Source organism: Strongylocentrotus purpuratus, unplaced genomic scaffold, assembly GCF_000002235.5.
Source record: "Strongylocentrotus purpuratus isolate Spur 01 unplaced genomic scaffold, Spur_5.0 spur5_scaffold_10, whole genome shotgun sequence".
NCBI classification, from domain to species: Eukaryota; Metazoa; Echinodermata; class Echinoidea; order Camarodonta; family Strongylocentrotidae; genus Strongylocentrotus; species Strongylocentrotus purpuratus.
The window spans coordinates 13,982,624-13,997,333 of NW_022145595.1; the positions used below are offsets into that span (position 1 = coordinate 13,982,624).

At 38.1% G+C, this 14,710-nt stretch overlaps 1 protein-coding gene across 1 annotated transcript in view; it reads left to right on the plus strand.

Moving 5' to 3' along the window:
* LOC105437406 (proto-oncogene tyrosine-protein kinase receptor Ret-like) overlaps window positions 1–14,710 on the plus strand; it is a 30,821-nt gene that overhangs the window by 12,835 nt on the left and 3,276 nt on the right. Inside the window, exons 6-14 of the mRNA XM_030980125.1 lie at window positions 5,922–6,162; window positions 6,881–6,901; window positions 8,053–8,271; window positions 8,866–9,039; window positions 9,659–9,951; window positions 10,690–10,837; window positions 11,462–11,572; window positions 12,193–12,431; window positions 14,516–14,638. Of these exons, the coding sequence (XP_030835985.1) occupies window positions 5,922–6,162; window positions 6,881–6,901; window positions 8,053–8,271; window positions 8,866–9,039; window positions 9,659–9,951; window positions 10,690–10,837; window positions 11,462–11,572; window positions 12,193–12,431; window positions 14,516–14,638 (1,569 nt within the window). The remainder of the gene's footprint in view (window positions 1–5,921; window positions 6,163–6,880; window positions 6,902–8,052; window positions 8,272–8,865; window positions 9,040–9,658; window positions 9,952–10,689; window positions 10,838–11,461; window positions 11,573–12,192; window positions 12,432–14,515; window positions 14,639–14,710) is intronic.

Genomic DNA, 14,710 nt, shown 5'->3' on the forward strand with positions numbered 1-14,710 from the left:
CGAGGATTAAGAATCGAGAACTGTACAACGAATCGTCTTGTTTCTCGAATGATTTAATGAAACGTTAAAGCTTCCGAGCTTCGCGCGGAAGAGGGGAAAATCTAAATTCAGACGAGGATTATTTTCGAAAACGGTACAACGAATCGTTTTCTTTCTCTCATGATTTAATGAAAATTAAAAGCTTCCGCGAGAGGGGGGGGGGGGGACCTGAATTCAGTCGAGGATTAAGAGTCGAGAACGGTACAACGAATCGTCTTCTTTCTTTAATATTTTAATGAAACGTCAAAGCTTCCGCGCTTCGCGCAGGAGGGGGAGGGGAGGATGAATTTAGACAAGGATTAAGAATCGAGAACTGTGCAACGAATCGTCTTGTTTCTCGAATGATTTAATGAAACGTAAAAGCTTCCGCGCTTCGTGCAGGAGGGGGAAAACTGAATTCAGACGAGGATTAAGAGTCGAGAACTGTACAACGAATCGTCTTCTTTCTCTAATGATTTAATGAATCGTAAAGGCTTCCACGCTTCGCGCGGAAGGAGGAAAACTGAATTCAGACGAGGATTAAGAGTCGAGAACTGTACAACGCATCGTCTTGTTTCTAGAATGATTTAATGAAACGTAAAAGCTTCCAAGCTTCGCGCGGGAGGGGGACAATCTAAATTCAGACGAGGATTATTTTCGAAAACGGTACAACGAATCGTCTTCTTTCTCTAATAGTTAAATAAACTTAAAAGCTTTCGCGCTTCGCGCAGAGGGGGGGGGGGACCTGAATTCAGACGAGGATTAAGAGTCGAAAACTCTACAACTAACCGTCTTCTTTCTCTAATAGTTAAATAAATCGTAAAATTTTCCGCGCTTCGCGCGGGAGGTGAAAAACTTAATTCAGACGAGAATTTTTTTCGAGAACGGTACAACGAATCGTCTTCTTTCTCTAATAATTTAATAAACGTCAAAGCTTCCGCGTTTCGCGGAGGAGGGAGGGGGAAACTCGCCCCTCCCTGCACCGACCCCCCCCCCCCCGCATTATGTCACTGTTGGTCACCATTACGTACCAATATTTGGCTCGCAAAATTTCAAATTTGGGCCCCCCCCCCCCCCTAAGAAATCCTGGATCCGCGCCTGGACCTAGTTGTCATAAATAACCATTGGTTATACAGTCAAGCTATTTACAACGTTGACTCGGACTCCTTATTTTAAATAATATATTACACAATGCATGGTAAGTTTTCTTTTTGTTGTTTTCAGCTATTGAGACCTGAATGGATTATGACAATAAAAGAGCGAATAAACGCAATCACACATTTTCAAAAATTTAGGAAAATCCGTTGTGCCTGCTTGTGGATAACAAGGTGCTTTCAGCAGTCAGTTGGTAATAATGCTATAGCAATTTCCATTTGCAATAAACATGTATAACTAGACTTTGTCAATTATGTAATCAATTATGCATCAAGTGAGTAAATCGTGACATGTAACACAGTGCATATTTTATGTCCGTAGTGTTATAGCGCTCTTGTTGGACCTATAAATAATTTATATGAGTAAGTTACATGTACGTGGGTTTGCAACACCAATAGACCAGTTCGTAGTTAGCATATGGTTTACATAACCCCACATATCCACAGATCTATTAAACATAGATAAATCCCGCTGTGTGCCTTTTGGAATAATCAGAGCTAAAGTCATGGAGGTGATTCTCTATTTGCCCTCTTGAAAGGATTACTTCCACCGTGTTCAATACAATGTATCACAGGTATATGCATTAAGTTTCGTGCTCATGTATCCAATAATAGTCTCAGTGAGTTTCTAACAGTTTTGTACAAGTGACCTTTATCTGCGCATGCGCAGATTGTATCTACAACCTAGAATATTATCCCAGTTTTCATCAAAGGCGTACGCGTACGCCATTTTGTATGATGTCATTATTAGGTAATCAAGAGGTCTGGTGACCTATATAGTTTTGAAACTGATTTAAAAATGGCCATAATTCAAAATCGACAAAAATCAAGATGTTGGCCTATCACGTCGGTTTGTGAAATCCGCGTCGAAATCTTAAATACACGGTTTAATTTCATTGAGAGTCGAGTACAAAACAAGAATCAGAAATATAATACAATATCAACAGAAAGAAAGAAAAGTTTAACGTTGCAGAAATGTAAGCTTGTAAATTGTGGAATGCCATGGCATAAAATTAAATTGATTCAATTCATATTTCAGAAGGCAAACAGGATAAGGGGAACACACAAGGAAGGACAAGACGCGTTGCCAATTTGAACACGAAAACTAGTTCATTCAGTTTAATAATAATAATAATAGGCATTTCTATAGCGCCAACTATCTAGATAATTCTGTTCCGAGGCACATTTATTATTACCCCGGCTATAGCCTAGCAGCCGTTTATACAGCGCTCCAGCATTTTAAGGAATTAATTCCCGCCAGGTACCCATTTACCTCACCTGGGTTGAGTGTGGCAAATGTCGATCAATGTCTTGCCAAAGGACATTAGTGCCGCGGCGGGACTCGAACCGCGGACCTTGCGATCGACAGTCCAGCGACGTATCCACTCGACCACGACACCTCTACACGTTTGATAGAGACAATCTCATTTTCTCTGATTGGGTGAAGATATACCATTACAGTCAAACTGAAATCATAGTAGAGCGTCAGCCTAAACAGATCATGGGAGCATGGTTCAAATTCCATCCACGGCTGAAGAAAAAAAAAAATCACATTCCTCAACCCTGACTACTCTGTCTTTTTCCATGCTTCCCATGGGTTGTAGTTGAGATGCACCCAAGCGAACGGATTTGAAACAGAATCTTGTTTTGCTACTGTCACTTTCTTTGGATCAGGGATTGGAACGCATGTTTACCGATTCCGGACGGGTAACCTTTGTAGAAATCATGTTAAAGAAAATCCGCAATTATGCATATTAAAACGACCACAACGGCTTTCAAATTAAAATATGATAATTCCAATGAGAATCATAATAATAAAGCGCTATAAAATCATCATCATGATCACTTGAATGATAAAAAAAAAGATATTGATGACCGTAGTACACATCGCTTGTTAACAAGCTAGTTATTCTTTTGATACATGATATCAAAGGTATATTCATAGTCGATTCTTTATTTTTATTCTCACCTCAATTTTTATTAACGCTCAACTTGCAATTTGCAGGGACAAATAAACGTCTTCAAAAGCTAGGGCATATGCAGAAATCAATTTGTTTTCTGTGTGCGGGATGTGTGGGTGGCTTGGGTGGGGTTTGGAAGAAACTGATTCCCATCAGAAGGAAAGCCTCTGGGGGTGATAAAGTATGTGAAGGTCTCAAATAAATATATTGTTTAAACAATAGTAAGAACAATTTATTTTCCATGATCAGTAACAATCTTTCTATTGCTGAAATATCTTCCTATTCCGCAAAAAAAGGGAATTTATTTCGAAAGCTGGCAGAGCCATTATGTCACACACTGTTAATACAGAGTGGATAATCTGTGAGAATATCATTTAGAAGTTCACCGGTTTTACGAGGCAATGATCGTAATAGTAGCCCCCCCCCCCCCCGTGACGTTTTTCAGAGGGCCGATCCGCTCTAATGGCAAGCCCCCACAAACTATCGCCATGAAATACAACCCGAAAATGACCATAAACAAGTGAAGCGTGTGTGATATATCTATGCTTCTCTCCAAAGGCTGGTACGAAAGGGTAGTCATTCGTGTTTTAATTTTGCACGAGGGACGTAAAGGTGCACATGGTCGTCTGACGTTACATGGTATGAAACACGGTTCAAGCACGGACCGAGGAAGGGGAATTGTTTGGGGAAAACAAGACACGGGATCATAAAAATAAAGTGTCTTGTCATTGTGCTGTGGGAATTGCTTCTTGTATAGTTAGTATACCTATTAACACGCAAATTGTAACGCCACAAATACGCGGGGGATGAATCTAACTGACAGTTTTGCCAATGGCATTGCCTTCTCGATTATCATTATCATCGTTAGTTCTGAATGTTAGAGCGTAAATCACTCGGAATCTCCTCATCGCGGCGATACATTTGTTACTATTATAATTTAAATTTGGAATTAATGTAAATTTGAACACATTTTACATGGCTTTAACATACAGAAATGTGTGAATGGTCCACGGCTCATCACGTGATAATGATTGCGAGGATCGCAATGTGCATATTTCATTCCCGGTAATGTTCGATGGTTAAATTGACCAAAAAGTCTTTCGTTATCATTGATTGTTATGTAACACAGTGTATGAAGGCTACATAATATAACAAATAAATATATGTACTGGTAGGGTGTATAATAATTTTGTTAAATTCCTTACCTCTGAAGGGGTGATATTAATGATCACGAGTGGAAAAAAAACTCCCCTGTGGTTCGAATAATGTTATACTACACAACCTATAATACAGGTCCATATCCTTATAACCTATATTTCTTAATTGCAATATTGACACCGGCTAACCTCAGAAAACTTAATGTGAGCAAATAAATGATGGTAAGGTAACTTTTTGTTAGGTCAGCCATTGACATAATTTTTTTTTGGTTAATAAAAAAAAAAAAAAAAAAAAAGGGGGGGGGGGTTTGCTCAAATATACACACATAATACACACATAAAACAATTGTAAGGGGGGGGGTTTAACCCCCTCCCCCCCCCCTGTGTACGCGGCTGCTACTACTACTACTACCGATAAAAATATTAATGATGCGGCTTCCACTACTTTTACTTCTTCTACGTCCCAAGCGACGGTTAATATGGGAGTAATATAAGCATGTCAACTTATGGCAAAAAGGTGTTTGAGGCATTACTTATTACATTCTCTCAGAAGAAAAAAAATCATCATATCGAAAAGTGTAGAGGACACATTCGAAAAGACATAGTGTACTATTAAAATTATTGGCAGTTTTCGTTAAAATATATTTTTGTTTTGCTTGTGCTCCCCCCTCCATCCCATCTGACGAGAATGTAAGCTTTATCAGGATTGCTGTCTTTCATTTCCAATAAATCTGCTCCGTTTTACCTTTCCGTGCTCAGGCAATCATCGGGTAAATCCTTGTGGAAAAGGGACTTTATATAGGCCTCACGGCGTTGCATAATGTATACAAAAGTTGGTATTCCTCTCCTTTGTGTAATCACTAAGTGTCGTGCTGAAAGAATTTATTAATTTTAAAGGGGGACAACGGGAAATTCATAACATGTGGGTCTGTGAAGATCATATTATTTTCAATCGGTGCGGTGTCTCGATGAAATCCTTTATGGATGAAATTGTTGTGAGTAGTTACTTCACTATTCAGCATCTAAGATTTAACTGTCAACCTATTAAATTTACATCTGAAAAAGCAGTATAGTGTGTTTTTTTAATGAAATTGAACCATATGCAATGTTAATTCATAAAATCTAATAGTAATACATCTTATAATTCTACCGAGCTTGGTCTATGGTTTAGGTGATTATAGATGTTTGTGAAAAGATTGAATAGATCACTTAAATATCAAATGTCAATATCATTCACGCGACCAGTTACATTAAATCAACTCATATTTAAAGTATGTCCGTGTTATGTAAACAAATAATTGCAACTTTGCAGTCAATAACCCAATATCAGGACGTATAAAAAAAAAACATATCTTTGTTTTACTCTGTGAAACTGGTTCAAGAATTAAAGCAATATTGGTCAAATGACCACATGACCTGGCATCATTCTTTCTTACCACGCCTACCGTGTACACAATTTTCCTATCAAAAAGTGATAACTCACGGCTAAAAGTGATAATGCACGGTTTAGATGCGAGTTTGCGTATCTCTAGCAAATTTATCACTCAAAATACTCAAAAAATACTTCATTATCATCATTATTATTCTTTTAGTATAATAATGATCAGTATTGTTTATCAATTTCGCCATAGATTGTTGACCTATCAAGTGCACTCTCCACTTCAAAGCGCCCTCTCCGGTTCGTCAATGAAGAATATTGGCACTCCATGTTTGAGTTGCAAGAAACAATGGGCATTGTTTACGTCACAAACAGAACTGCATTGAGGCTCATTGCACCACGCAATGTTACCTTGTATGTGGAGTGCGGATCTCTTGGAGATGTTCTTAATGCCGGAATCATCATCAATTTAACGATTACCATTGAAAAGACAGGTAAACAATCCCCGATTGTTTTGTATTAATAAAATGATTTGTGGTTGATGATTATATTTTCCTCTCCTCATCCTCTGCTTCTTTTCTTCCTCTTCCTTCTTCTCCTTCCTCTGTTCTTCTCCTCCTTGTATTCATCTAATTCTGCTCATCCTATTTTTACGTATTTGTAATTTTGCGACGAGCATGTAAAAGATGATGGTGTAAAACGTTTAATGAAAGTAAAGAAAAATTTGCTCTAAAAAAGAAGGTTAAGTATTGAAGAAAAACAATCTACATTCAAGTGATTCAGCATTAAGTTGGAGGGAATATTTACATGCAGATTTGCTGCTAGTAAATTTTCCAGCATCATAATATTCCAATGATAATTCCCTCAGTTAATAGTATCTTGATAATAAACTGTTATTCTAGTCTTAGATCGAATCATTCCAGGATACATGTACATCCATTGTAAAAAAATATTGTACCGGCGAATTATATTCATATCAGGTGTTGGGTAATTATCGAGATTAGTTTCATATCTAAGGAAGATAGATAATTATTTCAATACATTGCTTTTATTAAAGTTGGTAGGATTGCGATTGTTGTGTTTGACCGGACGGAAAAACCCACTCGTGTTATATAATTATATAATTGCACTGCTCTTACGTGACTTATGAACTGTATTAGAGTTGCCTGCATATTGATTTTCCTGTTTTTTTCTCTCTATCTCTAATTTCAGATTTGCAAACTTGTAGGGTAGGTAAGTAAGTCTTGTTTTTAACAATTATGATATTGGGAGACATTTAAAAGTATGGTTTTCAATAACCCCAAAAAACAAAAAAACAATAATAATAATAACCGTTCTCGAGAGATTTAACCACTTGGCTGGATATGCAAAGGCCGTGGGTTCGATCCCCGGCTCGGCACTAGTGACCTTCGGGAAGACCTTAATATTTATTTGCCACTCCATAACTAGGAGAGAAATAGGGACCTGGGGGTGTTTCACGAAGACTAAGATCCAGTTTAAGTTGGACTTAACTGTGGCAGGCCGTTCATTATCAAGAAATGTTAATTCTGTAGACTTGGGACCATGATTTGTACGTCCCTTGGGAGGCCAATGCCAGTATGGTGAGAGCAAACAGTGGCATGAACGGCCTGCCATAGTTAAGTCCAACTTAAAGTCGTTCTTAGTCTTTGTGAAACAGCCCCTGGTAGAATGACATAAGCTTTGTGATATTAATGATTGCCTCATGCCCTCACGGTCACCATAATAATAAGAATACTTCACAGGGAGTGGAAACGTACACTCTGTGCGTAAATGAATCTGATGACCGGGATTATATTCATATCTGTAAAGCGCTTAGAGACGGTATTCTGTATCAATAATACAAATATAAATCCAGATGTATTATTATCTTTCAAAAATTTGACCCCCATAGACATATCATTAATCCCATGATGTTAAGCATGGGTTGTTGTGTATTGTGCGATATATGCCCATATGAAGGGGTGTATACATGTATATTGATGTATTGGGGAATATAGGTAAAGAATTGTTCCCTTTTTAAATATATTTTCATGTAATTTGGGAAACATAATCCAGACTGCATAAATATGCAACTAACAATATTAGAATTCGGTCACATGCTAATAATGCTTACCAAATTGTATTTCTTTCTTATTTCTAATGAGAAAAAAAAATCTAGCATTGGGGCCCGTTTCATAAAACTTTCTATCACAAATTTTGCCCTCAGCCAATCAGATGCCATGATTTCAGTAGCTTATAACAGTAGCTTGTAACGTGTTATTGATATCAAATTTTATGAAACAGGGCCTAACAGTCGTTTTTTGTTCAAAGCAATGATGTGTTTCGATATTTTCTAATGCTGTTATGTGGCCATGGTCACAAAGGCGACAGTTGCTCCCGTCATCGTAACCGAGCCGACTGCTTGACCCACTGCGGTATGGGGTCAATGCATGGTCACTGCTCCTGGAGGGGTGGTGGGATGCAGCGGGCCATGTCCACTCTGTATGCCACCTGTACGCCCGATGTGAAGACCTGTCCGGATAATAGATGCGATCTTGTCGAGATGGAGAATAGGAATGACATCTGCCCTCAAGACTGCACCAGTGAGTATTGGGCTGTTGGATGAGACCACAACTAATCACTTTTTGTTTTGTTTGTGGAAATGATGCGTCTTGCATTTGTAGGGAAAGGAAGTCCATGCGATGGATTTTTATCCCTGTGGGTATTTATATACAAATACGGGTCTAAGAATGCATCATAGAGGCGATGCAAATTGTAGATTATACCATTAAAGGGAAATAATGCGCATTAAAATGTATTTTCACTACATTATTGCATAGCAAAAACTTAACTTGGTTATCTTTGTTATCATCTTGAAATAACTGCAGGGGGATTCTTGTTTATATTAAAATTCTTATTTTTCGCAAATATTGTAAAATGATTGATATTTTCATAATATTTCAAATTGACCCCATGTAACAATATATATTTTCAAACGATCTACATTCGATGAGACAGAGCGTAGAAAATCATTAAAAGACAATGCAGATTGGTATGGGATTATGAGGATAATTGTTTTCATGTGCGTTTTGTTCCAATTTAACCTTTTACATTCCTATGTATTTCCCTAACCAAGAAACAATTACTAACGTGTCTAAAGTAAACACATTAAAGAAACCATGCCAATTCAATTTCAGCACGTCCGGACGGTTTCCAACGACCAATAAACAAGAGCTTACCAGGTATTCAAGTAGCCATCGGTCCGTGTTGGTGCTACGCAGGGGGAGGCTGCATGTGCATGGGAGCCGACACAAGGCCACCTCCTATTGGCAAGCCAGCGGGACCTACACTTCCAATCATCAGGTTTCCATGTAAGATCATATACCAGGGAACTGTTTCACAAAGCATTTTTTCAATGACAAATGACAAAAATCAGTGACAAATCTGCTGATAACCAATCAGACGCAAGAATTTCAGTAGCTTATAACAAAGACATTTGTTATTTGTCACTAATGACAAGCTTTGTAAAACGGTTCCCAGTTTATCTGTGATGACGTCATTATTATACTAGGGTAACTTCCAGCAGCGAGTGTGTGATCAATACTCTAGTGAGAGTTTTATAAAAGGAGCAAGATAGCCGGCCATATAACTGCAGGGTGATTCGTTGCCATTCAGATGGAGCTGACAATTCTACTTTATTAAAGGCATAATTAATATTGGTTTTTTAATACAAAAAAGTGAAAGGTTTAAATATTCTAAAAAAGAATGAAACCCCGATAATACCGACCAACAACTACTTTTCAATGTTCGTCAAACCAACAATGTCGGTCTCGTAGGCCTACTAGCAAGCTTCGAGAGCGGCCATTATACTGACAGCCTACGGGACCGAACTTTTTCTGACTTCCCTTCTTTGTTTGTTCAAGTGTTCAAAATAGAAGGGAAAAACTCTATTCTGAGTATAAAATTAATACATTTATTTAATTTATTCAGCAATTACTACTACGAAGGAGCCAGTTCCATTGCAGGAGGATCCAGGGGACGAGCTCTGCGGACCAGAGTGCTACCTTGGGGTCTGTGCAGGGGTGTTCCTCACCGCTCTCATCACGATCATTTTGGCGGTGCGCAAGAGACGGGCGAGGCGCCACCAACGTCGGGCCTACACTTCCAGCATCTTCAAGCCTCCCATCGACGCCCCAAACACGACTCGTGCAAGCATGGTGCTGGCAGAATATGCGGATGAAATGACGTCAGGAAGGTCGTTTGGATTCAAAGGCCGATTCGAAGTACGTATGTAGAGTTAAATGGTGTTTCATTTATATATTTAGGAAATATCACTAGCAAATGCCGGTGACAATAGGATAAATCAATGTGTAGTAGAAAACGAATACATTTAAAATGTTTAAATTACGAATAACAAGCACGAGGTACGGCACTTAATTTGAACTATTTGTGTCGAATTGAAAACCAGGAGCTATTACCTACATAAGGGAATACGATGTAAATATGAAAAATTGCAGGTATTCAGTAAACAACTGCATCGCTATTATTATAGAATTTGGCGTCACCTGCGTCTGTTGAAGGAAAAAGTGAACTGAATAACTGTGTTGATCTTTCGGGTCACTCCCGAGATAATTGACTGGGTCGTGCAGTTGGACCACTACACCAATATTTTCCCTTTAATATTGGACACGATTAGTGCAGTGGGTTATTAACGTGCAGAGGTGGTGACTCTATTTTACACGGGGCCTCGAGTCAAAATCTTCTTAGAAGAACGGAGTGTTTTCCACTATAACCCACTCCGCGTGTATAACACAGGAGAGGGGTACGTTAACAAACAACACAGGTATCAGTCATTCACCTGCTTCTGATTCGAACCCACGATCTTTGGTTCCACAGTCAGACGCTTTATTGACTGAGATTGCCTCCTCATGATATATATTTTTTTGTTCTCAAAATGTCTTTAATTCACACTCATTCTTGTTCTAAAGTTCTCGTGTTTAATTATATGTTTGTGATTGCAGCAGGACTCCAAATGGGAGTTTCCTTTAGACAAGCTGTTGTTCGAGGATGAGCTTGGCGAGGGTCACTTCGGTCGAGTTGTCCGAGCTCAAGCCCTCAGTATACGAGGACATACGGGTTACACTACGGTGGCTGTGAAGATGCTAAAAAGTAAGACAATTCTTTGAACAAAATAATACTCTCAAGAAATCAAAGGGGAAATCCAACCTAATATTTATTTAGGTTTCATAAGATGACAAAATCCATTAATCTTAACAATCAGAGTAAAATGCAGACAAATATATATTTTAGATCAATACTAAAGCGATTGCATTTGTATGAAGTGAAGGCCTTGAGCATCACTATCCGAAAATCCACATAAAGGCCAACATTATCATATGACTCTTCTCGTAAACTACATGGAAAAAAGAGAAAAATATAGCTTGAACCCTAAATAAATTGTTGTTTATATGTGCTCTATAATATTACTACCATTCGTTTTCCACAAGGTTAAAACAAGTATACTAACAATTAATACATTCATTTCATTCATTCATACAATCCTCACCTGTATCTCTACCCCCCCCCCCCCGCCCCCATCCCCTCCCTACCCAGTGAATTTTAGTGAAAATATAATTGTCTGAATTAGTCAAGGCAACTACTCTAGGTGGTTTATTTAGTAATCGGCAATGATTATTTCCACGTAGTTTTAGAGCAGAAACTGATTTTCTTAACAGAATATCACTTTGACTGTGGTATTTTTTCATGCTTCTGCTGTCACTATGACATTTACAGGAGATACTGCCACCTCCGCTGAGCTACATGACTTGCTTACAGAGCTCGAGCTGCTGAAACTACTCAACCATACAAATGTTATTCGACTTCTTGGTGCCTGCATTCCAAAAGGTTAGTTTATTGTTTAATTACTTTAAATACCTTTATTTTGTCTGGTCCCCCATCTTGTATGAAGTTTGATTCCAAATGAATCCTAACTCCTTTTAAAGACATAAGCGTAGTTTATTGATTTGAATTCGTTAAAAATACGACTTCTAACGTTCGCATTTATCTCTATGAATGCATCATAATTATGCCAGGAAATGAACTATCTAGGACCGGTGCTGACCACTTGAAACGTAATCTTGTAAATAAAATACTTTCAAAAATACTTAACCGATTCTAAAAGGAGCTCTTACCTATATTCCTTATTTGCATAACATACCTGAATGAAGCGGGATTATGATAGAATGTTCTTAATAATGATCTACATAATAGTACTCATTATAATTTCTCCATGATTTTGGGTTTATATGCCCTCCCACCAATCAATATTCAGTGGCCCTTCTGACAGAAGCATATTGATATTGGCTAATAAAATGCAGACAGAGAATTGTGCAATACACATGATTGTTCTATGGCTGAAATTTTTCAATGGAACGATTCAATCGTTTTGTACAAAGTCAAGAATACTCAATCGTATTATGCTCATATGAAGTTATATTAAAATTATCGTTTTCTTTTTACGGAAGACCCTTTCGAGACGTGTGTGATAGTCGAGTACTGCAAATATGGATGCCTTCGGGAGTTTCTCAGGCTAAACAGGAAGAAGGCGCTGTACACTGAATACTCCATATCAAACGAATCGTCCAGTATTCCCGGACTTTCCCGGGGAAAAGATGTCATAAAGCGCTTTGACATCGGATTCAAAGAAATCGCTTCATTCGCCTGGCAAATATGCAAAGGGATGCATTATATATCATCTCTGAAGGTAAGCTTAGAATAAGAAATGGACCTCTGTGAAGGTAAGAATTTCGTATCGTACAAGCGCTCCATGACGACCCATTGTCTAAAGAGAACAAAAGGTCCAAATTGTCCTTGTTCTTTACTTACTGGACTGGACATTATTTCTCCATGCTCTTTCACACTCGTTTCCTGAAGTCAAATGACTTGTTTAGTCCTTCCTGATTCATCATCCTGCATGCATTGATAAAGACTCGGCAGCATTTCTTTTTAAATCGTAATGTACTGTAGGCAACACTTATACCTCGAGACTTATACCTAACCTACTTTTGAATATTGGTGTTGAAGCTACATTTCATTATACAAACATGATGTATCCTTAAAGTAGAGGTGTAATGATTATTGATGTCATTTGATTCGTTGCATAAGGAAAGGTTAGGATAAATCAAGGCTATCAAAATTCCTCGCTTGGAAATATTCAAAGTAACGATGAATGTCAATTTTAAAACGATAAAATACCACACCACGTTCGCATTCGAAGTGCTCTCCGAACACGGCAGGATGTGTGACTTTACTCAAAGGACCAAATTAGCATAAGCAAACACGTTCCATACACACTTTGTTAGAATAGGTTTCATCGTTATTCTGTTTACATATTTTTCTTATTTCACCAGAATCTGTTTGATTTGCTGCTTCACTGTAGATTGGGAACAATGTATTATTTTGATGTAAAAATACAGCGTTATAAAAAACTAAATAAATAAAGGAATGAGTTATAGCTTCATTATGGCGTATAAGAAAACGTCATCTGTAGTCGCCCTGGAGTCCTGAAATCGCCCGCACGTCGGGCGGGCATCGGGCGGGCATCGACAGACCTTATGAACATTGAATGAAACTCGGACGGCGCCCGACCTTACGTTGGGCGAGCTTCGCCCGACCCCCGTTTGTTTACTGACGGGCATCGGGGGATCTCTAATAACTTTTACACCCAATATGTGACAGGGTAGATTACAAACGAAAAATACGCTCAATTTTCCTGGTGGCTTTTAAATCCGGCGAATTTTCTGCAAACCACAAATTCAGCGGAAGACCGTTCGAATTTAAGGCATTAACGATTAACCTGCCATACACAATATCAAACAAAAATTAATAGGCATTAACTTTAAAGGTACCATGTCCCATTTGCAGGCCCCAAAAATGAAAAAGGTTAAATTCCAACGGCATTTGAAAGACAATACTAATTTAAAGCTTTCCTAAAAAAAAAAAAAGGGGGGGGGGGGCTTGAAAATGTCTTTAAGTGGGAAAATAACGACTATTAGTTGTCGAATCGACTTAGGAGCTATAGAGCAAGTAAGTAATAGTCTGATTTTTTTCAGACCATTGTACCGAATGGTCGTACGTTTTATGCTGCGCAAAGATTCACTCAGTTTAATTTTTGCCATTACAAGAAGTGGGTTATTGATGTAGACAATGCTCATGTACCTTTTACAGCTCAGTTTATGTATGTTAAGACCAAAGATGAAAAAGGCCAGTCAGACACTCAGTAGTGTCTGCCAGTGAAGTCTAGCAAGTAAACCGGTTTCCTTGCATAATTTGAATATCAGGACACTGCTAACGTTTAAATTTCACAGATATAGGACATACATGACATATTCATAATTCCTGCAAAGTTCTACATAATTTGATGTTGCCTGCAAAAGGGACATATTATCTTTAAAAACAGTGAATATAGAACCCTCATCGTTCAATAAGAGGCAGTGTTTACAAAAAGGCATCCGGCAACTTAAGCTGTTGTTAATATATAAAGTTTGGATTGTTCATTTCAAATAGTTGCTATTTGAAAGGTAACACTACTTTCAAAAATGATTAAGCCACAACATACCCTTTTATCACAAAAATATTAACAGCATGCTGAATTTATACATGCCTATTGGACAGACTGCCTCGCAATGAACAACCAGGGTTATATATATATAACCATTGAGCTTTATTTACCATTTTCGAAGTATATGCTTGTTAGCGGTTTTCAAAAGCTGTGTCTCATCGTTATCAATGAAAATGAAAAGGCAAATACAATGTTTTAAAAAGCAATATAATGATTGATTTTTACAGGTTGTTCATCGCGATTTAGCAGCTCGTAACGTACTCGTAGCCGAGGGTCTTCTGTTGAAAATCTCCGACTTTGGTCTCACTCGTGATGTTTATGAAAGGGGTCTGTACGAGAGGCAAAGCAAGGTAAATATTGTGATTTTAATTGGTTAAGCAAAATCACATTTTAAAAGCATAAGAAAGGTTTGACATTGAGAG